This window comes from Ciconia boyciana, chromosome 1 (genome assembly GCF_034638445.1).
Source record: "Ciconia boyciana chromosome 1, ASM3463844v1, whole genome shotgun sequence".
Lineage (NCBI taxonomy): Eukaryota > Metazoa > Chordata > Aves > Ciconiiformes > Ciconiidae > Ciconia > Ciconia boyciana.
In genome coordinates, this window is record NC_132934.1 from 210,514,519 (window position 1) to 210,541,426 (window position 26,908).

General features: G+C 39.5%; 1 protein-coding gene across 16 annotated transcripts in view; it reads left to right on the plus strand.

Annotated features, from left to right (window-relative positions):
• Nucleotides 1-26,908, plus strand: part of NOX4 (NADPH oxidase 4) — a 176,180-nt gene that overhangs the window by 29,881 nt on the left and 119,391 nt on the right. For all 16 annotated transcript variants that reach the window (XR_012040495.1, XR_012040496.1, XM_072850751.1 and 13 more), the window contains 3 exons: nucleotides 964-1,128; nucleotides 1,276-1,338; nucleotides 19,317-19,377. Coding sequence is in view for 14 of the 16 variants with exons in the window: in XM_072850751.1 (XP_072706852.1) it covers nucleotides 964-1,128; nucleotides 1,276-1,338; nucleotides 19,317-19,377 (289 nt within the window). In the remaining 2 variants the exon portion in view is untranslated. The remainder of the gene's footprint in view (nucleotides 1-963; nucleotides 1,129-1,275; nucleotides 1,339-19,316; nucleotides 19,378-26,908) is intronic.

Below are 26,908 nucleotides of genomic sequence, written 5' to 3' on the forward strand. Positions count from 1 at the left end.
GTGTTTTATGCACTTAGTGATACCAAGTCTAAAAAAAAAAAAAAAAGCCTTAGGTCTTGTGAGCTCCTGAAGTTTTTAAGGCCAGAGGTGCTTGAGGAAATTAAATACTCTGCTAGTTGCAAGAGATGCTGATGTGTAACTTCAAAAATTGGGAAGGGAAGATGGATGAGGGTTGAGGGCACTTCAGTGCCATGGCTTGAATGACTGAGCAGATGTGGAATTAGTATTTAGCTCTGCCATAAGCTGTTAGTAATTGACTCTTAGGGTGAGATTTAGCTGAGCAGCTGCAAATGTCTCCATCTGAGGTAGTCACCCAGGGCTCCCTGTATAATCAGTGCAAAGAAATGGGCACTTCCAGGGCATTATTTGTCTAGCATACACATCTTCCACAGGGGCAAATGAATTGTGATTCAAAAGTGCCCATTTCTCTCCCTTGTCTATGATTTTACCCTAGCTTTACATAAGCATAAATTCTATAGCACAAGAGTTGCTTCTTTCTTAGTCTTTTTGCTTGTACCTGAGATGATTAAAAGAACGTAATAGTAAAATAATATTGCAAACCAGAAAGTGTTTTTCCATAAAGGTTAACCAGTTTTATAGTACTCTGGCCTGTTAGATTTTGAAACAGTGTATGTACTGTGTCATTCACTGCTGAAACCAGTTGCAATCTAACTACATAAAACCAGAGTAACATGGTTGCAAAGGAGGTCATTAGCATTTTGTTCCTGATGAGTTTTATGATTGAAATCATTTGTGCTTGTGGATGATGCTGCCGGTTAGACTGATTAAGCGTCCATAATGTGCTTGGATTTCTGCACGTAGAGAGATGTGGAGGTTACTTGTGACCAAAACACTGTTCCACAATAGATGTGAAATGAGGCCCTGCAGGCACTCATGTAGTTTTGAAATTAGAAAACAAAACATGAAAAGTCCTTGAGGTAACATATTTTTCTTCTCCCATAGACCTGGTTTTGGATTTCTGGACCTCTGTGCTTGTACTGTGTGGAAAGGCTGTACCGCTACATCCGCAGCAATAAACCAGTCACAATAACTTCAGTGATAAGCCATCCCTCCAATGTCCTTGAAGTGAGGATGATGAAAGATGACTTTAAAGCAAGGCCTGGCCAGGTGAGTTAATGTGCCCCTAAAAATCACTGCTGTTCACGTAGCATTGCCTATAGGGATGACTTTCACTTTGTATGTACTAACCCATCACAGAATGTTTTGAACATATCTTTTCTATCATTTTATTTTCTCTGGCTGATTTTGTTTCAGTATGTTATTCTACACTGTCCAAGAGTCTCTGCACTGGAAAGCCATCCATTCACCCTTACAATGGTAAGAAATATGATTATTTTCTGTACTTTCCCTTTTATTTATATTTGGTAAGCAAATGGTCTTTATTGCCTTCAAGGTGAAAATTCCCTCCAGAAGAGCTTATGTTTCATTTATGAGGGTACCAATGAATATGAAATGGAATTATTATTATGTATGACAGCACTCAATACATATTTAATTTTCTCCACTGTTGAGAAAATGATAATGGGAACTTTTTTCAAAGTCTTCTATAAGTGAAAAACAATGATAAATAAATAGAAAAAATCCATGTGATTTTGATCATTGTTTCATAAAAGAGGTTTCAGCCATTTTTGTAGACCTTAATGCAGAATGAGCAGAAATTGTAATAAATTTTCTGTCGTCTTTCCTATTCAATGAAAAGGCATTCCTGCAACTGCCTTTTCCAAAGTTAGAAAAACATCAAGTTTGAAAAAGAAGTTTCTAAAATAGTCTTCTGATTTATTTTTATATTAAGAGATATATCGATGACTTAAAGTGATATACCAGTGAAGTCATACAACATTGGGATTATTACTTACGCAGCTCAATTGATCTAGAATGGGAACTGGACCCCCCAGAGACAGACTGGAATAAAGTGAAATTGTATATAAACATATCTGAAGTTCTCCAGGAGTGAGCAGTGCAGAGGCCTGGGAGATGCTACCAGAAAACCACAGTACTGCACTGGCTATGTTGTTACAAAAAGCAGAGTCTAAGGTTGAATGAATATTAGTGTCAGCCTTTTCCTTCCAAAGGGAATAATTTAGGATTGCCTGGAACTGATTCTTCTGCCTGATTCTTCTTCAGGAAGATGGTGGAGATAAATATTCACGTTGTTTGATTCTTTTCTTTGGACTGATAACTGATACTTTATCCCCACTGAACTGTACCTAGTGCTATGGAACAGCTGAGATGTTTTAATGTTACTTGAGATTCAGAGGGCACAACCAGGTCCTATCCACTCCCAGCTCTTTGGTTTTGTGGGGTGTTTTGTTTTGCTTTGTTTTTTTAATTTATATATCTATATGCCAGGCCAGCAGGCAGGTACTGTCACAAGACAACCCACACTAAATTCCATCCAAAATAAATTTTGTGCTGTAAATCTGGGAGTGAGTCTCATTTAAAGGAAGCTGCGTCTGTATAGCTTGATGAAGCAATGCTGGCACTTGTGTAGCCTGGTTTTTGCAAAGTTTTCCTGGCTAGCCACTTAACTGGGAGAAAGCAGAGGCGTTTGTTATTTATCTGTTGTTAACTCCAGTAGGCAATTTTTAAGGCTTTCCTCTGTATAGTGTGTGAAGATAACTAGATATGCAATGCTGAAAAATCATGTGCATTGCAGTACTGATGGAATGGTAGCGCTTTTTTTGTGCAGAATGATTCAATCAGTATTTATTTATAATTTTTATTAGTTTGGTGGTCAGAAAATAAATTTGAAGAACTTAGCGTAAGTCTCAGATTGCTCTTACACTCGTTTGGCCCTAGCATAGGTATATTTAATAAAGTTGCACCTGTTCTATACCAGTGGACATATCTTATTTAAACATTAATCTCAAAACATCATGTTCTTGATTTCTGACTGTCCATCTCAGTGGAAATTAAAATAATGGTAATAATTTGATCATTAGTAGTAATTGCACAGTTTGGAAACTATGGGACTGTTATAAAGATTTACTTTTCTTACATTAGGACATTGCTAAAACAATGGATCGTGTGATTCTAATTTCCAGAAATAATGTCATGAAAAGATATTAGGCCTGGTTCAGTAGTCTTTTCTCTGGCAAAACTTCTTATTCGTTATGATGAGAGTTTTTATCAGAAAAGAGATGCTGACATGGACCTACTGGGTTAGATCACGGGATGAAGTTGAATAGAATGTTTTATTGAAGTCAGATTCTTTGCATGAGTTGAGGATTTCATCCAGTATTTAAAATGGCATACTATAATAATGCGTGTTATGAAAAATGATTTTTGCACAAAAGCTTCTAGATCTACGAGCTATGGAAAATAGATATCTTGTTGTGAGTCTGAGTTTTCTTAGTGAATATGAATAACTTAGATAATGTGCAGTATATTTCATATATATGTCTGGTTGATAAGTTACAGTTTGTATAATTTTTACAGTCACGTATTAAATATGTAACATTAGAACTAGCAATTTCCACTCATGCACAATGCATTATATTTTAAGTATGTAACACTAGACCGGGCAATTTCTGTTCATGCTCAATGCTTTACACTTTAAAGTACAGTGATATCCTTCAGCATAACAGCATATCCTTCAATATCAGATACATGTTTTAACTATTACAAGATATGAAGTTACTACAAGACATGAGTTACTGAGCTTCATTTTTATTGCCACAAACATACTTCGGTATAATGTCAACTGGAGAAATGCTGTTATTGGGTAAATGGCTGTTTTACAGCATAATGAGGATTTGAAATGTCTAGGTTTATGACAATCTTTTTGCCCAGCCTAAGCAGGGGACAGTCGTTTCCACATGTCTTTCTAGGTCATAGAATATGCCTTGGGCTGCTGTCCTGCTTAGAAAGCTTTTTTTTGTTGTTGTTTAATATGATGCCAGACACAAGACTGTGCTTATAGGATGTGTAGGCAATAGCTTAACGCAGTATTTTTTCTGCTCCCATCTGACCTACTTGCAGTTACCAAGCAAGCTCAAACACTACTGCTGCTTCTTTTGCTGGATGATGATAATCCCTGGGCTATTTTTCTAGGCTGGTGTAGGAGTGTGGGGCTCAGAGCCACAGTGAGAGCAGCATGAGGGGAGTGTGGGGCTTTGGATGCTGGAAGCACAGTGCAGTGATGACTGCAGCAGAGCTAGGAGGAAGGCTGCAGCCTTCTTCCTGGCACTGTTGTCCTGCTTAGGCTCAATGTGATGTCCTGTCTAAGCTGATGAAACATCTCACTGTGCCTGGAGTATGCTTAAAAGACAAGAAGTGACCAGTTCAGGCATATCTTTATACTCTAAGCAAGGACTGTAAGCAAAAGCTGAAAGGAAGGGGTGAGTCAGTGTGAAGCAGTCATGCAGATATTTTACTATTCCCTTCCCTTTTTGAGGTTGTGTAATATTTACAGTTTAGCTCAGTTTCTTACATAATGCCGGGGTGGAGGAAAACACTGGGAGGCTGTGTAAAGGGCCTGAACCTACTCCCATTGCACTCTGGCAAGGCTCCCACATGGAGCCAGAGGGAGCTCTGAACTGTAACCAAGTGAGCATAAAGAGGTAAGCATTGTTCAGAAATGTGTGCAGTGGTGTTTATTTTCTTTTCCTTTTTGTCAACTGAAAGCATTCTTACCCCTGCTGATGGAAGGAATGAGCAGAATTCATTGGTGCAAAATGCACATGGGAATTTGGAGAAGCAAGATCCGTGTTGCTCTGAACTCAGAGCTGCCAGTCTGGCTTCTTTGCTAACCTGTGACCTGGCTCTGCTGTCAAAGGCACCATGCCACAGAATGGTTGAGATTGAAAGGGACCTCTGGAGGTCATCCTGTCCAACCCTCCTGCTCAAGCAGGGCCACGTAGACCCAGTTGCCCAGGGCTATGTCCAGGTCGGTTTTGAATATCTCCACGGATGGAGACTCCACAACCTCCCTGGGCAACCTATTTCAGTGCTTAGTCACCCTCACAGTAAAAAAGTGTTTCCTGATGTTCAGAGGGAACCTCCTGTGTTTCAGATTGTGCCCATTGCCTCTTGTACTGCCACTGGGCACCACTGAAAAGAGCCTGACTCCATCCTCTTTTACACCCTACCTTCAGGTATTTATATACATTGATAAGGTCCCCTTAAGCCTTCTCTTCTCCAGGCTGAACAGACCCAGCTTTCTCAGCCTTTCCTCACAGGAGAGATGCTCCAGACCCTTAATCATCTTCATGGCCCTTTGTTGGACTCTCCCCAGTATGTCCATGTCTCTCTTGTAGTGGCCCAGTCCAGTAGCCCAGAACTGGACACAGTGCTCCAGGTGTGGCCTCACCAGTGCTGAATAAAGGGGAGGCATCACCTCCCTCGACCTGCTGGCAATGTCACTTGTACACTCTGAAGTTCAGGCACTCAGAGATCCCCATTTTCTCTCATGATCGATGTGGAAGCTGGCATTTATGTCATAACTCCATTTTTGAAGCGTGCTTCCACTGTTTTTTTTCACTAGTTTTGTGTTCACTAGTGTGACTCCTTGACTTTGTTATCCATTGGAAAGGCTGGGAATGGTAATGAGGGGATGACTCAATGTCTGGGATTCCTGCAACTGACCTGCTGGCCAGTTCTAGGTAGTTCATAGTGGGCTACTACCTTCATGTTGTCTTCATTGATCCATTGTCTTTGATTTAACTTTGACAAAATGCTTTCTTTTTAACATGTTTTACTGTGCTTCTTTCACTGGTTTCTGTACACAACTGTACACAACTATTACTATGCTGTGTGAAACATTTTCATGCTGTGTGAAACTATTACTATGCTGTGAGTAATATTTTCAGTCCTGTACTCCCTTGTGTCCAGCTTACTTATTTTAGATAGGATATTATTGCATCATACAATTGAATCTGAGCAGAATACAGTCAGCTCCAAGATATTTTGAGCTGTAGTGGGGAGCAATATTTTCTGTAAATAAATATTTTAGTTGAGGGTTTGTAAAGGGACAAACGATTTTTGTGTGTTTCCACTTGAACCCTTTTAAGGAGATTTGTCTTTCAGACCAAGTGCACAATATGGTCTTGAGATCAGACCATCCAAAGAAACATCAGAAATCTCTTTAGTGCTCTGCTTCCCAAGACTGACATTTCTTTACACTTCTGTGGAAGAAAGTATGGCACTCATCTGCTGTGGAATACAGTTTAAATGTCATTATCTGTAGTAATCTTTAAAGCCTTGGAAAAGAAAACAAGAGTCAGCATAGTACCAATTTCTAACAGTGAGGATGGTCCTTCATTACAGTTCATATATCCAAAACATTGCTTGCACTTTCTTTAGTATACAAAGCCCCACCTCTTATCAAAACTAAGGAAAAAAATAGTTTATGGAGATCCTTCCATCTTTTTTTTTTACATTTTGCAAAGTGTTTGTTTCATCTGACTTCATTATGGTTGCTCTTCATTTTAACTTGTATGAACAAGAAAAGACTCAGGCTTGCAATTTATGGTAGCATTGGCTTTCTTTCCATCGCCATCTTACATTTTCCACTTAGTATTGAGTTCCCTCTCTTTCCAGACACTTAACCACACTACTGATTATTTGCAGCAGCATGAAACCATAGTACTGACTATTTATGGCTGTGCACTTCCTTTTTTTGCTAATGAATGACTTCAGAATTAGGTTCCTGTTTAGAGTATATATTAGTGTCTTACAAGAGAAGTCACCTTTTGTGCTGTGTTTTTGGAATTTCTTGCATTGGCATGAAATGATTGGCAATAAGCCTCGTGGAAATAGCCTTGTGTTTTTCGGATGTTAAGTGGTTCAGAAGATGTGCTGGGTCCTTTCATGTGGTCTCTGCTGAATCTACTACAGAGTCAATGCAAACCATAAACTCTCACAAGCTGCAGTTTAGACAGCTTGGCTACCAAAAGACTGGTGTCTGTTCCCAGCACCTCATAAAGCTTGGTAACCTTGTTGTTTTAGTAGTGTTGATTTGATTTGCTTGTGGCAAAAGAAGGTAGGAAACAATTACGTCACTTCATGTTGAACTTAGATTGTGACAAACCTTGAAATAAGGACAAGACCAAGAGATTAATTCTAAATTTGGAGATGGCTCAGATATGAGGCTTGGTGAAAACTTCTGCTCTGAAACAAACATCCACAAATGCAGGATCAAATAATCTGTTATCTCAAATTTGTGACAGTTTTGGTTGTCACTAGCTGCTGTCATGCCCCCGTTTCCCCTTGGAACTGAAATCTACATTGCACAAAAATAGGAGACACTGTTCTGCTGCTGTTGTGGTGTGAATTCAGAGCTCACTTAAACTGCTGGCTGAATAGCTTAAACTTTAAAGTCCTTCCTTCTGGTGGATGCAAGGAACAGTGCAAACTGTTCAAAACTGTTCTTTCAGTGGGTACCATCTCTGAACTAGAAGTACCACCTCTGAGGAGGAAACAAAATCAGTACCGATGGTACATGCAGTAGAGAAGTGAGTCTTTCATCAAAGCTTCTTTACTGCTGCCTTTTACAGTGGTGGCTATGGAGGAAAGCGTAGCAGGTGCTGTGGTGATTGAATGAGTCAGTTTGCAGTATCCTCTTTGCTGAAGTTGAACTGCTGATGGAAAGGCTTCATTAAGTTTTGTTTTACAGCAACAACATAGATCTGCTCTTTGGAATAGTAATTTATATATTTTTTCAGCTAAAATGTTGGGTCTCAAGGGTTTGTCCTCTTTCATTTCTGACAATTATGTGTGTGTACAATAAATTATCTTTTCAGGTATTTTGACACTTCACCATAACAAGGTATCTGAAGTATTACTTTAGGACCCAAGACATGAGACGTCAGAGTTTTATGCATTATATGTAGACACTGAGACAACACCTGCTCTAGACTGGCACTCTTGTCGTGCAAAACAAAGGGGAGTGTTTTTGGCTAGTCCATACTTCTGTAGTATGAGAGCAAGAGACTATTCCAATAGACATTCAGGACAGGAGCCAAACCTTAAATCCTCTGAATCACATTATTGCATTGACTAGAGAATGTGTTATAGTCCCTGGCAATCCCCCCTCAGATCTTGTGGGTGCTGGAGAGGAGGGAGGCTTTAAGAGTTTCTGGGAACTGAATTCTGCACTCTGTAGTTCTTGTCTAGCGATTTCAGTGACCCAGCCACAATTCCTTTCTTCACTGAAGTCACTCAGGCAAATAATCCATCTTGAATTTCTCTGAGATTTGGGACATCATTTTGTTGGAAGTGATGAGACAATAAATCTTAGCCCACTAAGCTCAGGCTCTTCAGGCAGAGAAAAAGCATTGCCTGGTCTGTATAGGTCAACCTTCACTGACTGACTTGACATAGAGATTTCATTCCTTTCTCCATCATTCCTCCTGACCCAGCACCATTGGTAGGATGCCCCCTCCCATCCTGCAGTTCCCCTTTAAGCATCCAGAATCCCTTTTGGAAACAATTAAAAAGCCACCTGTTATTAAGATAAAAGGCTTAATGTGAAGATATTAATCTACATTGTTAAGAAGCGGACTGTCTATGTAGAAAGAACACCACCTCTTCTGCTCCTGTGAACAGTGCAACCTTAAATATTTTGGATAAATGTCCTTGTCTGTTACTCATATCTATAAAGCTGTCCAGGACCTCATTTGTCATTCCAAGAGATATATGTACTGAGCTTGATGTTTGTTGTCTTTTCAGATTGATACTGTTTTGGCATTGAAGTTGTCCTTCGGTCACCTTTTTTTTTTTAATTAACACATACATGTATCCCAAGATACTCTTGTTGATACTCAGACACAGCATAAACTCTTGCATAAACTCTTGTCGAGCTTTCTCTGCCTTTCTGTTTAAGATGTACTCTGCATATCCACTGATTAGTAGCTTCACGAGATGGAGTTAATAGACGCAGATGGCGTGGAAGTGGTGCATATAAAGCAAAAAATAAAGCCAAAACAAAGAACCCAATGCAAAGATCCCAGCCTTCAGACTCCAGGACTTTATGAAGTATCTGCTTTATATTAACATGAGTGCCTGCTTCTTCAGATCCTCCAAAGAGTTTTGGCCCTTCATTCAATGTTTAGAGCCTAGTTCTGGTAGCAGGTAAGCAGAGATCAACTAGCTGCAACATGTAGTTTGAAACTTTCTTTGAAACTAGAAATTTTCTCCTGTGTTATAATGTGCTCTGACCTCCCCTACTTCAGTGCTGCATAACAAATCTGCTTTTAAATGCCACTGAAGTAGAAGCTGGAAGAGTCTGGTAATAAAAAGCTCCAAGAAGTTCTGCCCTTTTGCTGGTTCTCCCATCTTTTTGCGTAGATGGTTAATTTGAAGCAGATCACATCAGGAAGATTTTTAGTGCGACATCTTTCTTCCTTTCCTTCCACATACAGTTCTGTATGAGTAAGAACAGAAAAAGTCCAGAGGGACTTGGATTCTCTGCTCATATACATGAATTGTCAAATCCTTGCTATGTCATTTACGGCATGTAACGAGTTAGGGAGCCAGTATGTGTGTGTTCTTTAAGAAGTCAAAGCTGAGTTTTGAGAAGGGGAGAGGACAAGTTTGCATATGCAGATACTCAGATCCACAGACAAAATCCAAATATATATTATTGAGGAAGAATACTTTGTCTGATTAGTATCCAAATTAAAATTCTATAAAGTAACAATTACTGAACCCCAGGCAGAGGAACTCTTAAGTCCATTAATCATCTCGGAGTAGGTAGAAGAATTACCTGAAAAAGGGTTCTGGATGTATACATGACAAATTATAGTACTGTACCTAAATGTCTATTATGAAACATAATGAGACATATGTCTATGTCTAATAGAAATGCTATTGCTCTTCATACATTTTCTACCTTTAAGGGTTTTGTTTTGTTTTGGTTTGATTTTTTTGTAGGTTGCGTTTTTCTTGTTACCTCCGCACCTCTATTTAAGTCCATTTGGTGTCTGGATTTAGGCATGATGGGATTACAAGATGATGACCCTGATCTGTACATTTACATTTTTGGGCTTGATACCTTGTCAGAAAGGTCTCAGCAAATAATACATGAGTATACACAACATCACAAGTAACACATTTGCTTTTGTAAGAGAAAACCAGTGTTTTGTAGAGCCAAGGTTGTCTTTATCCTTGGATAATCCAGACTTCATTTAAAATCAGTGAAGGTATTAATAGTCTAGCAGTGAAGTTTTAGCTCTAAGCTTCTTTTAAGCAAGAAATTTTGTACGGTGCAGGGAACAAAACTGGAGATGATGGAGAAACACATGTCCTGTACTGTAAACTTGAAGTAAACTATCCACAACAGGAAAAGCCTAGGGGCCAAATTCTGAAGTACTTCATTAAAAAAATTGATAAGTTTTTGGAAGTTTGCCTGGATAAAAAGTATGCAAGGACATCAAGAGCTAAGTTCATATTGACAGATGAATACAATAAAAACAAAATCTAACATGATGACATTCTAATAAGATTTGTGCAAATGGTTATGAAACTTGTCTTTATGAGATGATTTACAGAGCATTTAGGGAAATGCAGATATTGTGAAGTATCTTGCTGGCAAACTAAAGAAATCCCTAGAGCTTGTCTGCTCTTCATAGAAGTAGAAAATCTAGCAGCTGTTTGACAAAGAATTTAAGGAAAACAAAAATAGAATAGATTAATATTTCAGATGCCTTTAGTACTTCCTTAGACTTGTTTGTTTGGTTTGGTTTGGTTTTGGGCTTAATAGTTTTGGGATCTGTATAAAAACCCTAAGTAAACCTTCACTTTCATTTAAACTTATGAATCTGACTCTCTTGGATCAAGGGAACACAGAAATTGTTACATTCAAGTTCACTAAATCCTGAGTACTCCTTCAGCAGGTCTTTTAAACAGAAGGTGTCAGATTCGTCTCATGAGCAGTTTTTTTTCCAATATTCTGAAAGTAAATTTACAATATATAACAAGCATATACTGACTTTAGCAGAGAAGCCTGTTTTCTCCCATCAGAGGTAGTGCTTCTAGGTTAGCTGCTAGGTCAAGTTAGAGAAAGGTCTAGGAAGTGCAGGAGAATGTCAAAATGAAAAAAACAAGCACAACTGTTAAGCATGAATATGGTTAACATGTAAACAAAATATTAGAGGAAATGAAGCACCTTGCCTCTTGCTGTCCTAAAAGTAAGACCAGCTGACTGCCTGGGATCTGTGCTTTAGCCTGGCAAAATACTCTGTGTGCTGGCAGGGTAGTTTGGAGGGACACAGCGTTCCTCAAGGTGTTGATGATCCAACTAGAAAACCTATCGATCCTTTGATGGTTCTTTCCATGAGTGCTGCACACCACTGGCAGCCAGTTAGCATGAGTCTGGAGATGGGCCGTAGCTTCTGCTCGGGGATGATGGAGAAGGAGCCTTTTGTGCCATTCAGTTTCCTTGTTCGTGCATTTGTCAGCTCAGTGCGGTGTTGCTTGGCAATGTGTCTGCATACCCTTGGAAGACTTGGAGAGGCAGCCCTGGGCAGAAACACTGCTCTACTGCCTTTTACTCCTTCAAGGACAAAGGTTTGTGTCCTGAGCATACCATAAGGTTGTGGCTTGTTTTTTCCACTAGCTAGGAACTTGAAATGCATAAATTATATGGGCTGAATATTGCTAGGATTGAAACATTTTTACTATGTTATAGGGAGTTGGACTTGATGAACCTTATGGGTTCCTTCCAACTTGTGCATTCTATGATTCTATGAAATGTAATGTGTCTGCTGGGGTGAAAGGGTAGTCAGCAATTTTTTTACCTTGCTTGAGCTGCAGCAGCAAAGAAATACTGACTGGTCTGTAGAAGTGTATCTTTGTCGTGCATCTATAATGGCAACAAAGTAGCAGTTGGGCTATTACAGACTTACTAGAAAACAAATAAAGTACTTTCATATTATTTATTCAACAATGTATATATTTTATGCAACATTATATGTATTTTACACTTACAACTACTGATCTATTTACAATCCTAAGACATCTATTACAGTAAAGATTCGTGTTTTCTTGTGGTACAAGAGTGAAATCAAGGAACAAATGCTCATAGATTGAGACCTAAAAAAAAAAAAGATTGTTTTGAACACTGAGAGTAATTTAACAACTGAGACTGCAGGGAGTGAAGTAGCAAATGCTGAACTACAGACTTGCAGGAATTAGTGGGTGTGGGTTTGTGGTTTATGTTACAGAAGAAGTTAGACCCCAGATGACCAGAGTGATCCTTCTTGGCACTGCAGCTGACCAGTGATGCATCCTGAGCATCCCACAGTGTTATGGTGTGTTTTTTTCCACTAGCTAGATTGCAGGTGTTTGGGGTTGTACAACAAGGAGTATAAGGGGATGGAAAGCGAAAAGGAAAAGTGTTTGGGATATGTTTCTGCAGCTGGGCTGCTTGCAAGGAATCAGCTCTGCAATGGGAGGGCTCTGGCTGAAGCAATGAGTATTCAAGGCATGGTGGTCTTGCCTTGATCATCCAGACACCCTTGATACTTAAATCATGTTCCATGGTTAGGATTTCCCCACCTTCAGAGATGTTATAATGTCTGGTGATGTCTGCCAGTTAAATTAGGATAGCTGTGAGGCCAAGTCTCTAGCAGGGAAAGCTTTTAGACAAAATCCAATCTCTAAAGTAACACGAAACAGAAAAATAAACAGAGCCATTTTAGAGAACTTCCTAGCCTTTGAGGCAGAGATGTGTTTAAAAGAGTAACTCCTCAGATTAACTTTTTTTCCTCTGAAATTTGCTTCTTATGGGATTTATTAGTTAAAACAGGGGTAGCCCAGTGTAACAGAGTTCACCTCCTATGAGTCAGACTGAAGTCTAGCTACTATTTTTTGGCTACCTTTATATAGCATGCCTGTGTTTGTCATCACTCCTCTTCATTTTCTAATGTCAGGATGAATCATTTTAGGAATGTTTATATCAGTTCTGTATGAAACCAGACAAGCTACAGCTTACTGAGCTTCTAAGGTTCACATTTTCTTGTCAGTTGACAAAGTTGAAAACCTTTTCTTTTTCTCTCCCCCCCCCCCCCCCCCCCCCCGGGAAAATAAGTTGATTGTGTTTAGTTCTTTTTTTTCTCCCAATTCCGCCTCTTTCCCAAACATGCTAAGTCTTTAATGTGTTTATCTGTGTAAGGGTTCATCTGAATCTGGAGCAAGGATGGGCTGATGAAACGGGGTTCGCGGTGCAGCTGGTTCAGCCTGGCAGGCAGGCAGAGGCATGGAAACAGGTCAGGGGCTCAGCAGTGTTTACAGTTCCTGCCAGGATATCTGCAAATCCATATTAGGATCATATCGTGGCTTTTTCCCCAAAGTGAAAGCCTCCTTTTGAAGGAGTTTCCCTTTATTTAAACAAACACCGCAATGAGCTTTTTAGTTCCCAAAATCAGACAAAGATGAGGTTTCACTTTGTTCTTTCAGCTGTGGCACAGATCTTCTTTGTAAATTTGGGCACTATTCAGGACACCTACTACAGCACCAAACATAGAAGTTGGTGTTAACTGTGGTGCATCAGCCTGAGAGCAATATCTCCCGAGGAACTTGTAAGGAGCTTTATTTGCAGAGCCACATTGGGGTACATAACTTGGGCATCCCTTTCATCTCTTTTTTTCTGATAATAGATATTCTGCAGTGTTATCCTGGTGTATGCATCAGTGCTTCCGTGACAGCACTGTAATCAAAACCTAACATCTCTCTAAAGAGTCTTCACAATTCTTACGGTAGAGATGTACAGAAGGACTGGAAACTTTCAGGAATTCACTTTCTATTTTCTTGCTCGTTTGCTGTTGACTCACCCCAGCTCCCTGCACCCCAAGGTCTAAAAAGAGTGTTTTACAATATTTCAGTAGTATTTAATACCATTAAAATTATTTCAGTAAGGTTTGTCCTGTTTCTTATTCTGGGCAGGCTTCTTGACTGGGAGTACATACCAGTGATGTTAAATATTCAGGGTATTCTAAGCTGGAAATACAGATGCTGATAACAGAGTTTTCATTTGCTATATGTTGTGCTCTCGTATGTACAGATTTCTCCACTACTTATCACCTCCAGTAGATTTTTATACCAATATAAAGTGGGTGTAAAGTGTTGCCACTATGATCTAACAGTAATTAGTTCACTCACTTTGTGTTCATATAAAAGCAAGGCATAGAGGACAACTGAGAATCATGTTCACGATGTAAATCTGATAAATAAAACATGTTTCAAGTATGTATTAATCTAGTAGTGCATTAAATATTAATTAATTAAATTATTAAGATTATTAAAAATTATCATCTATATTTTATCTCAGCATAGAGATAAATAGTAGAGCTACAGCTACTGGTGACTGTAATTAATTTGGTGGTTTATAAGCATAAAGTTATCCAGGGATTGTTGCAAATTCCCTATGTGATAATTTGCATTTGTATTGCAAGTTAGCTTGAAAAAAAAGGAAAGAAAAATATATGGAAAGGTTTTTTTCATCAAGTTATAGAATAATCTGTATTCCATATATTTTATCTACATATAAAATACTATTCTCACTGCTTTGAATGTGAAAATGCATACAAAAATAAAATAAAAATAGGCATTGTAAACTTGCTCACATGTGATTAACAGCTCTGAGGAAATCTATCAACTTTCCAATGCTAAGAATATAGTTTGATTTCTCCGGGTGTGTAAATCTGCACAGATCTATTAAATTTAACAGAATTCCTTCAGTTTTCAATTGTTTTTGGAGGATGGCCAAATGCTGGCAGATAACCTGATTAGCGTAGATGTTCCTACCTGTAAAATCTTGCACTTTTTAAAGGTATAGATAGCTTGAGGTTCGAATAAGATTAACATAGCTTCACGTAATTACACGTTAATTTGTGCACCATAGCATTTTAATCAAATGAGTGCAGCAAACGGGGTTCATTTAACTCTTCAAAATATGGAAGGAACTACTGAAAAACTTACCCCTTGTGGCCTTTTGTTTAACAATGTCTAGTGTCCTTTCTCATTACAGACTATTCAAGTTAGTGATTTACCTGTTTGGAAGACATTGTTTATTTATGGAAAAGGAACTAAGAGAAAGTATTTTTTTATTTCAAGATTGGCTAATCTTTACAATGTCCTCTTGGGCAGTGTACTGGGCAATAAGGAAAAAATACAGGGCTGCATGTAGCTCTCACCCCGGTACAGTTAATAGTCACTGGATTGTTTCTTAGGGCTCCTAGATTAAAAGGAGCAGGGGAACATCCAAGTACTATTTGCCAAAACACATTTTAAAAACAATTTTAATTGTTTTTGTTCACAGCTGCAGAGGGGACATCACGCATTGCTGAGGCCACTTTGAAGCGCCTTTATTTGACCAAGGCTCATGTGCTTATTCTCTTGATTTCCAATTCAAAAGGGTGCTTCAGCTTGTGCTTGTCTTCATAGAACATAAATAGATGACAGTTTAAACGTGTGTATGAGCTGACTGTAATAAGGATCTTGAAGCAGTGTTTATCTGTGCAGTGTTTTAAAGATGATATGGCAAATTAAAAGTAAAATAGTTGATCAGAGACTTAGATATGTAAAATGGACAAAAGCATCATAATTCACAAGATTTTTGACAGTTTCTCATAAAATCCTCATAGAGGAATTGATGAAGTGTGGAGTAGATGAATGGGCAGGGAATTAAGTGGAAAACTGGCTGAATTGCTGGGCTGAAAGCGTTGTGATCAGTAGCATGAAGTCCAGCTGGAGGCCAGTCAGTAGTGCTGTACCTCAGGAGTCAGTACTGGTTTGCAAATGATACAAAACTGGGAAGAGTGGTTGATACACTAGGTGGTTGTGCTGCCATTTGAGGGACCTTGAGAGGCTGGAAAAATGGGCTGACAGTAACCCTGTGAACATCATGAAAGTGAATTGACAAATCCTGCCTCTGATGAAGAATAATCCCAGGTACTAGTACATGATGGGAACTGACTGACTGGAAAATGGCTCAGCAGAGAATGACCAAGGGGTCCTCGTGGACATCAAATTGACAAAAAGCCAGCAATGTGCCCTTTCAGCAAAGAAGGCCAGCAACCTCCTGGGCTGCATTAGGCAGAGCATTGCCAGCAGGTTGAGGGAAGTGACCCTTCTCTGCTCAGCACTGGTGAGTTATATCTGGAGCTCTGTGTCCAGTTCTGGGCTCCCCAGTACAAGAGAGACATGGACCTATTGGAGCACAAAAAGCCATGAAGATGGTTAAGGAACAGGAGCATATTTCATATCAGGAGAGGGTGAGAGAGCTGGAACTGATGGAGGAGTGAAAAAAACAGAGCCAGAGTCTTCTCAGTGGCACCCAGTGACAGGACAACACAAAATGAAATATAGGAGGTTCATGTGAACATAAGAAAAACCAAACTTTTTCTGTGAGGGTGGCGCAGGTTGCCCAGAGAGGCTGTGGAGTCTCCATTGTTGGAGATATTCAAAGCGCAACTGGACACTGTCCTGGGCCACCTGCTCTCGCAGACTCTGCTTGAGCAGGAGGGTTGAAGTAGCCAGTCTCCAGAGGTGCTTTCTAGTCTCAGATATCCTACAATTCTGTGATTTTATGAAGAAGGTTAAATATATAAGAGGATAATTTCATTGCACTTCATTACACATGCCCAGTGGTCTGTTAATAACATGGGAAAGTTTACCCACTTTCATGATTAAACTTCTGAAAAACTGTCTTTGAATATTTTCTTAAGCTTCGGAATATATTCTCTAACAGTCCGGAAAAAGCCACAATTTGGAGACTTAATTGTGTTTACGGAGAAGAGAGCGGTAAAATAAGTGTTCTGTGCAGTAAAAACATAAATACAATTTTCAAAGTTAAAATTACAGGTCCATAGGAAAGTCCTAAGTTGGAAGAGGCTTCTGGAGATCATCTGGTTCAACCTTCTAGTGCAAGGGCCATAGATTAGGTTATCCAGGGACCTGTGAAGCTGAATTAGCAAGAGAAATTGCACCATTTCTCTGGTTACCTATTCCATGGTGAAGAATATTTTTCTTATACCCAGGTGAAATTTCCCCTGAAGCAACTTGTGCCCTGGTCTCTTGTCCTGCCACCATGAATGGTGGTGAAGAGAGCACGTTCATCTTCTCTATAGCTATTTTTTCGGTATTGGAAGACAGTGATCTCCCTGAGCCTTCTCTTCTGTGGGTTACACAAGCACATTCCCTTTTTGACCTCTCTTTGTATGTCAGGTTCTCCGATCCTCTCATCGTCTTGGTGGCCCTTTGCTGGACCATCTACAATCTTTCTCTCGAACTGGGGGAAATTCACTCTGTGTAGCCTAGATAATGGGCATGTTTCTTCTGGTAAGGTTTTTCCAGAACTCTCTGAGGAACTCTCCTACGCAGTTATAGGTATTAAAATAGGCTTCCTAAACTCTAAAGAGAAATAAATCTCTTTTTTATTGCATAATTTTTTCAAAGTACTGCAGAAAGGAGTTAGTCACAAGGGTAATGTAAAGGATAACAGGTTTGAACCTATTCTGGCTGGAGACAAGGGGTATTCTGCCGTTAACTTTAATGGAAGGAGGGAATGACAGCCAATTTTATAGAAGATGTGCTGAACTGCGACTATACATAGTTGGACTAAGAAAATCACTCAACCTCCTGTGAAACACAAATAGCCCTGGGACAGCCCAGACTGAAAAATAAACTCTGCTAAAGTTGCTTACAGAAGCCCCCAGGAGAACAAATCTTTTTGCTGCCAGTATGCAACTTTCTAGCTGAGAGCATGCTTACCTACTTTTATATGGAGAATTGGTCTTGTTATTTTTGTTGGACGACATTGCAACTAGCCACAGCAAATACTGGCCTCGTTGTGTGAGGTTTGCCTGCATCCCTCCCTTGATACCATTTTTTGAAGGCTAAGACTTGCTGAAATAATTGATTCTAAGTTTCTGTACCAGATTTTTATAGGAAAACTTGAAAGATGACAAGGAATTAAATATGAGTCTGTCTAGTAATCAGTATTCTTAACAAGAATGCTCTTCCCCTTCAGGAAAATGTAGTGACCGGGACATTGTATTCCCTGTTCTAGGTTTGCCCAGATGTAGAGAATACTAACCTTTTATCTGTGCTTGCTGCTAAATAAGGAACTGATAGGAACTGATCCTCAGCCCTGAGATCAGTGGTTTCCCACTCCACAACAGATTATCTTGGGAACGCTAATGGCAATGGTCCAGAACAGAGCCAAGAAGTGTCCTCACAACCGTGGCGGATGATTGAGTATTTGGTGCTTGGATTCACTACGTGGGCCTCTTTTATTTATAATATAGATGTGTTCCTTGAATTTAAGCCATCTCGTCAGAATTCATATTTGTCTGTAGCAGTAGAAAAAAAAAGACAGGAGTGTCATCTGTTGGGTGTTGTATTCATGATGGAGCTTGGATCAATCATTAACAGGTTCTAAGAAAGGCATCAAAACTCAGTAGTAATATCTTCTATCAAAAAGAAACAAATGGTGTTGGTTTATAGAAGAGAAGTAAAGAATCTTTTCTTGAGGAGTAGTTGCTTGTCCTGTTTATGTGTGAAATCATTTGGTGTACCTGCAAAAGCTGTCCAGACAGCGCATTTGAAATCTCCCTGTAGCTAACAGGGAACAAAACTGAGGGGGGTCCTTAGACTTTTGACGTGGCTTGACTGGAGGGTTTTAGATACCGTGGTGTGGATAAGACTGTAAATATCATTCCTGTGTTGATAGTCACAAGTAAGTAGCCCCGAGGTGAGGGCATAGGTGCAGAGTGAGAGAATGGTGGCTGCAAAGTGATTTTTCTGATGTGCCATGCAATGTGGTGTTTTTCCTTTGCAAACTCCAAGTTCTTGTGCAGTGCAGCAAAATCTCAGTTTTCTTTTAGAAGAAAGCGTCAGTTGTGTGAGAGTGATAAGCTTGAAAACATGTGCCCTGACATTCAAGAACTAGAAGTCTCTTAAATGCCTTGATTTAGGAGTGATGGGGCAGTTCCTGATTTTGAATGATAAGTGTCAATAGTAGAGGGAGTATTTCTGTACTGTTGTATCCTCAGTTTTTATCATTGCTGAGTAATGCTTAGTGAAGAGGCTGTTCCAAATCACACCCCCAGACAAGCTCATCCCAAACTCCTCTGTGACCAGAAGAAAGGGTTAAGACTGAGTGGAGACTAGCCATGCTCAGCTTCCTGAACTGTTCTGATGCTAGACTTGCTTTTTAAAGGGTATAGCTGCTGGTATGGCTGCTCAGGAATGACCTATTTACACCAAGTTCTGTCTTAACAACTGTGGTTTGAATGCATTTTGTTATTTTCTTGTTACTCAGAAGTGGTCCTTAATATATTTAATATTTTTAGTGCCCTACAGATACCAAAGCAACGTTTGGGGTCCACCTTAAAGTAGTAGGAGACTGGACAGGTATGTAGAAAAACAATTCCTTTTCAGAGACAAATACCTTTACTTGGACTGTTACCCCTTTCTGGCTTCAGCACTATTGTGTCTTGATCGTGGTGTATTCTCAGTAAAGATCGTTCATGCTTGTTTTCCCAAAGTTGTTTTTATTACATACTTCATGCAACCCCTGCTTTATTCAGATGTACATTTCTTCAGATAACATGTTTTCCCAACTACTAACAGATCTTCTGATTGCAATGTAATAATTTTCAGTGTTCCTCCGTTTCTGCCTCTTTTTCTTATTTTTTGTTAGCGTGCTGCCCCTGTGCAGTGCAGTGCCTCTGTGCATAGTAGTGTCTGCAGAAAAGCTGAAATGTGCAGCTCCCAGATAAGCGGATTTTGATGCCAGCAGTTTGGATGGCTGCCAGGTTAATTAACGCCTATGGTACACTGAGATTACAGGTTGCTTTCATGTTCTTCCATGTTCTTCCATTGCTCTTTGAATGTCCTCCAGACCAAGGGTGTAAGCCAGGATTCCCTGCAGAGGAGAATGGTAATTTGCTGCTCCCTGTGACAGTTGTATACTCAAGTGATAGTTGTCATTATTCCTTGGCGGCTGACTTTCTTCTTGCTTAGCATAGCATTTCCTTGTATGGAAGACAAATACACAACATGGTCTTGTTCATGTCCTATGAAGAAATGTTTTCCATGTTAATTTGTATTGGCTTGTGTTTGTGGAACTGAGTCAAATGAGCGTGTCGCCCTAAAAGGGATTAGACCAATTCAGGGAGAATAAGTCCATGAATAACTGTTGAACTTGTTGGTCTGGCTGCATACTTGGCTGTGGAAGTCACTGAAACTTTAATAGGCAAAGGTTGGGAGGGCAGTGCCATATGCACATATGCTCTAGAATCACTCTGATTTTCTGTTCTTGCTTGAAGTATAGGATGTTGGCCAGAGGCAGATTATGGGCCTAATTAGCCTCTGGTCTGCCCCAGTATGATGGCTCTTTTGTTGTTAAGCATCATTCCTACCTGGGAGAGGACAGTAGGCTATTGGGACAAGTGGGGTGCAGAAGTACTAGCTAAATGACTTTTCCAAAAGAAGTGGCATCTTTGAAGTTTTCTGGTTGCATCTGTGGTGTGAATTGCTCTCTACTAGCATTTAAATGTTATTCTCCCAACTCAGTATCTATATTCTCCATTGAGAGGCAGGTCTGCCTAGGTAGGACTGTATGAGATTCAGGACACTGTCAAATTACAGAGACCATTTGTTGTATTAGTTTTGCTAAACAGGCATATCTCTCCCAGGGTCTAACGTGCTGTCAAGAAGCAGGCAGTTTACCCAACCCTTTATGCTGCATCTGTACCATGGACCCCTGTTGTCACTTGGTCCCTTAAGCCCTGTGACAATTAATGGTCTCTAATCTGCTGACTGTTTGAGGAAGGATTATTACATTTGCCACGTTCCTTATAATCTTTCTTAAATGTGCTCTAATGGCTGCTTCTGCAGACAGGATATTGGGCTGGAGGAGTTTTTATGTGACATACTGTCATTTGAGCTCTTCTCACGTCCTATTCTTTCAGTCTTTATCCTATTTATTTAAATTCTCTTTTGTATCACATTTTCACATTCCTGACAGTTTATGCCTGACACCAAAGAGAGTTAACAATTTGTTTCAGAGAACTCAATTACAAGCCTAAATTAAAAGGATGCAAGAAGAGTGCAGATATGCTGTGAAATGCAGAGAAGAACTGGTTAGTTTGAGACATTTCTCCTCTCGCTGGCTTCAGCTTCTGCTGCCTGCACCTGGGAGATGTGGTGAAGGAACAATTTCCTGCTGTTAGCTGTAAGGACTTGAGGGGGGATACACACTGCTGGCAAACCAATTCTGCAAGTTATATTTTGGGTCAAGTCTTTGACACTGAGTCTTATGTTTTGAAAATTACATAGAATACCTCGTGACCTTAGTGACTTTGTTTTGTAGGTTGGGAAAGCAAATGCATGGCAAGAGAAAAGATAAGGGGTAATAGAATTGTCAGGTCCTGATGAGAAGTTGCTGTTAATGGAAAGTCATTTATTGCCCATATCCCAGTGCATATCATTTTAGATATCCAATAGAAGAAGCCACAAGAAGCAACTTCTGGAAAAGATAGTAGCTCTAGAAATAATTTTTTGCATAGGATCAAATATTTAGTAGATTTTCAGGCAATACTGTTATTTGCTCTTTAAAGCAATGATTTGAATAATGAAAATCGTAGGACAGAAAAAGTAGGGAAGAGAGGAAGAAACCTCAGAAATGGTAGCTCTGAGACCTTTGCAAACCAAATGGTAATCCAGACCCCAAAGTGATGTATTTCTTGCTCCATGGAAATCAAATGCTGCTATCTGAGCTTAGAAGAGCTGAGAACCTGACCTTCTCAGAAGCAGATTTGCATAAAGGCACAACATTCCCTCCCATTACGTAGGCAGAGGCATCCTTTAGATAAATTTCCAATATAAATCTAAGCTCTTCCATTTCTCATCTGTGTTATGGTGGTATTAGTAACTGTATTGTGCTTAGCTTTCACGTTCATCACAGAAAACAGAGACACACAGGCACTGGTATAGCTGTAATGTGCCCTCAGATGCCTGTGTAGCAGATACTTTCACCTGAAATACTTCTCATGGCTCCCTTTGTAGACCTCTGACCTGTTTATGTTTCTAGTTTAGGCCCCAGGCATGCCTTTTTTTCTTCATTCATTGTAAAGAGAGTTTAGATATATACATCACTACTTCAGAGGTAGTTAGTTTAGTTAATTGACAATTAGTTGTGATTTTTCCCATGTAAAGGTTCCTAACATGACTTTTCCATCTTTTGCCATGTGCACTGGAACAGCTATTATAGACCTGCTTAAAGAATGGCTTTGTGATAATGTAATTACTATCTTTGTGCTGACATGTGACTCCTTAAGTCAGCACCTATTGTATTAACAAAGTGTTTTGTGGCATTGTGGTGGCGAAATAATGCAATTATTTCGTTGTATTACAGAGGTGAAACCTATGGCTGTAGACCACAGCTTAGTTAGCCTGTCAGGACTTAGACACCCAGGTTACGATGGGTTTACAGTGGCTGATCTGTGCTAATTGCAAATGTGAAACCCTGCAGGGTGGGTTAGCCCTGTGGCTCAGAGCTAAGTCAGCGTGTCTTCTTCTGTGGCTGCCTGGCAGTTATTGCAGCTGAGCTGGTGGATGGCAACTTTAAACCCTACAGTAACATTGGAGTCCCTGCAATGGCTCGTGCACAGATCAGAGCTGTGAGATCCATGGATTAGCTGATAAACTGATCTTGTTACTAGCCTCCCTTCTAAACACCTGTTTTGTTCTGCTTCTCTCATATCTCTGTGGTCACCTATTTCTCCTTCAGCTTTGAAAAAATTGTTGGCTTAGTATTTACAAAATATTTTTTTAAAGTTATTTTGTCCCACTTACTGTCTAGTTTGTCCTCAGTGTTGTCATCTATCAGCCTTATGCTTCCTCTGTCCTTGCTGCTGCCTCAAGTACTACTGCTTGTTTAGTTTTAAAGCTGACATTTCATCTGGCACCTCCAGAGGGAAAAAGAGAGGCTATGGGCCATGCCTCATGTCCAGCCACTTGACAGCAGTGAGAAAAAAACATGGCAGTGTATCAAGACAATGTGTCTCATTCACTAGACAAACTTCAGGGTGCGAGACAGAAAGTGATATTGATAATGCCAAAATAACAGACTTCTGAAGCCGTACAGTATGTTTTTGTGGAAAACAAATACACAGCACTCAGAGGTGTTAAGTTGAACTGCATGCCTTAAGGCAATAAAACATTGCTGTTTTGTTGCAGTGTGTTGCTGGTACAAGTTGATGTGGGACCGTGTTTAAAACACTGCTGCTGTTCTGCGCTCTACAGTAATTTTTATCCTGTAGTGACATCATCCTGCTGTGTAGTTGCGTATGATCGTAGAGACGTTCGCAAGGCCTGTCCACTATTCTGAGCAGCATGGTATTTATTGTGGGGATGCCATAAGAGCACTTTAATACCACCCACTGAATTTGAGACTTGTGTCCTATTGGTTACTAAATGTCATGGCAGCAGGAGGTGTTGATGTGTGCAGGAACTCTCCAGCTAGAGCCAGAACAGACAGATCATGGGGTATCAATCTGCATCAACCTAGTAAACTCTAGGTCTCATCAGAAAATAGGTATCTTTGCTTAATTCTTCCTGCTAGAGATGAGGATATGCACGGTCACTAGGTCATTTAGGTACTGACTACCTTATTTTGAATCTGACGTGGTGTGATGTGAATTTTGGTCAGATACTGTCATAGTCCTTTTTCTGGAAGGTTGAGATTTGGATCAGGATGTTTCAGGGGAAAAAAAACCCCACATTTTTCAGTTAAAAACAACAGTTTTCCAGAACATGGCAAATGTATGAAAGCATGGATCTTGTTTAACTCCCTATGGACTAAAACCTGAGACACCAAATTATCTTGTTTTTAAACAGACAAAAATTTTAAGGCAGTTGTTTGGGATTTTGGAGGCTAAGTATTTTTTCCATGTTTAACAGAAGAAAATAAACATACATTTTGAGTGGCTCTGAAGGAAGAATGATCTAAACTTGTTGGGCTGGGAGGGTTTGTCAGATTGTTTAGGAGTATCTACGTGACCTTGTTAAGCCCTTGCAGCTCCTGGTTTAGAGAATGCCTGAGGCATCCCAAGGCTCACTATGCAATGCTGCGTTTAGCTGCAGTTTATCAGCAAGTGTAGGAGCTAGCAAAGAAGCAATATTTTATTTTCAGTAACCCCGGGGACAGTTTTAGAGATATTGAAGTAGTGGATCATTCAGTCAGTAGCTACTATATTCTTAGTAGAACTTGATTCAGACTGGAGGTATGTGTGAAGCAGATGACAAGAAGGAATAATAAGACTACAAAGTCTGCCCACAGGATGTGGCAAGGTTGTTCCAGGATCACTATAACTGCTACTGACTTTCTTTAAAAATTTCTAGTCACTGGTGATGAACTGTTGGTCAACTCTTTTGCTATTACCTCAAGCTCTGTTTGATTTGGGCATTTTTCATTCCATAGTAAAATGTATTTTGTTGTGTTTAGTTATTCCATGAGATTCCTGGCAGGGTGTAAAGGTGTTAATGACATGGTCCTGTCGGTTGTTCCAGCAAAATCAATGTGTGGTTTTGGAAGACACACTGAAGCGTCTTCCAGAAGACAGGATGGGATAGATGTTATTTTCCCCTGTTAGATTTTATGACTGCTGATTCTTGTATTGTCAGTGAATCCTACTTACACTTCTGAAGAAGATATCAGAATTGAGTGCTAAAAAGTTTTAACTGTGTTCATTTTTATATAATTTGACATTAGTAATAAAAGTAATACTGTTACATTCCTGTGAGGTTAAAATGCTTTAACAATATAATTAGCCAAAGTGTGCCATAAGGAATACTAGTTTTATTCTTCATTGCCATTAACATTCATTAATTACATTATTTATGACTGCAAACAAGCTCAATAAAAGACTGGAGAATGGAGAAAAAGAAGGAGAACAGATTTAGTTTACTGGCTTAATGCTGAAAGCCCCTTTCCTCTGATTACAGAACTAATGCTGAAGGTGAACACATCTGAATTTTTGGCTCCAGATCTGGATTGTTTTACAGTAGTTGAACTCCAGCTGACTTAGTACCAGAAACAATATAACTTGAGTCGACTCCGATTTGAACAGTTAGTGAGTTTTACCTCTACAGGGAAAAAAGATTTTTAGATGAGAAAGTTGCCTTGAAGGAAATTTTCTCCTACTCTGAAGTCCTTTCTTCATGCATCCTGTTATTTGTAAATTTCCACCTTTTTGCATATCCCAGGCTCTTTTTAATCATGCGATGATTATAGAAATGACATGGCTGAATGATGTAAATTATTTTTATCCTTTGATATAATATGCACAGGATGTGTGGATGTTGCTGTAGTTAAGAACTGATCCAAGAATACAAGGGTGAAGGATTCCTTGCCGTGCCTCAGATGTTTTAAGTACCCTTATGAACTACAGGAATGAAACCTGTGGGGCACATTAACAGGTAGCAGCTGATGGGATCTAAATGAATGTGGTGAAAAAAAGGAAAAAGCTACTCTCTGCTTTGAAAAGAGAGTCACAAGATAGAAAAGCTCTAGGACATATATTTGAGTGGACTGCGAGGAAAATTTCTGGTTTTGTAATGACTATTTATATGCTGTGTTTGCCTATTTAAGAAGGCAAAGTTGCTGTTCTGGAATTGCCTGTGTTTCACCATTTTTCTGTTAATCTTTGCTTAGGGAAGCAAATCTTTGCTGAGTTTCACCATTTTTTTTTGTTTATCTTTGCTTAGGGATGCTTAGGGAATTCCCGTTCTTCTGGTCATTTCTGTGCAGAGGTACACAGCTGCTTCAAGCAATGAATACACAAAGTCTGGCTGGGCTTTCTGGTTCCTTTGTGTGAGCACCTTTAACAAGCTCAGGTGTCTAATGATTTCTAGAGAAATGGGAGAGTTCACATCAAGATGTCAGCTCTTCATGCATACCTGCACTTCCCTGGGGGCAATAGTGGACTCCCCTAGATGCCAGTCAAGTTTTGCTGAAGAATCCCTACCAAACATCTTCTTGTTTTGTTCCCAGTTCATTGAAACTTCTCCCTCAGGGACAGAAGAAAAAAGTGGACATGCTTCAGACTTGAAATTATGAGTTACCACAGTTTAACTAACAATTGCTGGTTAAAATATCTTAAAAGTAGATTTGAAAGGTTTCTTTTTGTTAGAAAAGAATCCTTTTCTAACAGATTGTAAAAGTGCTGTAGTTAATTAGGAAAAATAGATTTCAAATTTGAAACATTAAAAAAAATAGGAAAAACTTCTGTAGGAACTGTTGATATTTCTAAACTTTATGATCAGAAGGGACAGTTATCTTTTTGCGCTCCCAACTCCCACATGATGCTTTAGAACTTCTTAGAATAGTTTCTCTACAGAAGTTAACATAAGCCAAAACCAAAACTTGGGGTTGAAATAGTCTGCAGATTTTTCAGCTTCAACCTTTGGACATCCATGGTCTCTTTCTGTGCTGCTTATGAAAATGAAGCTCAACTTTGTGATGATGTCATAATGTTGTGTTTTTTCCTGTTTTGGTTTTTTTTTTTTTCTCCCTTTCTTCCTTCATTTCAGGGCAAGAACCACCACTGGAAAATGTGTGTGCATTTTACTTGTTGCCTCTTTGTGTGCAAATACTTACAGAAAATGAGCATGGCACCTCTGAACCTTCTGTTTGGTTGATCTGTTGTACTAAGTTCAACTTTTGAGACCATGCATTTGTCTGGCTCTTGCTTTCTCCACCCTCTCCACTTCTAACATTCCTTTTAAATACAGAAGTGGGCTTGCTTTTCAGTAGAGGTCTCATCATTGATTTGGGCTGTGGTATGATTTAAATTGTAGATCTTTTTTGCCATAAAGAACACTAGCAGTGATGGTTGCTGGGCTATTCAGAAGACTACCTATCATGCTACCTTGTATT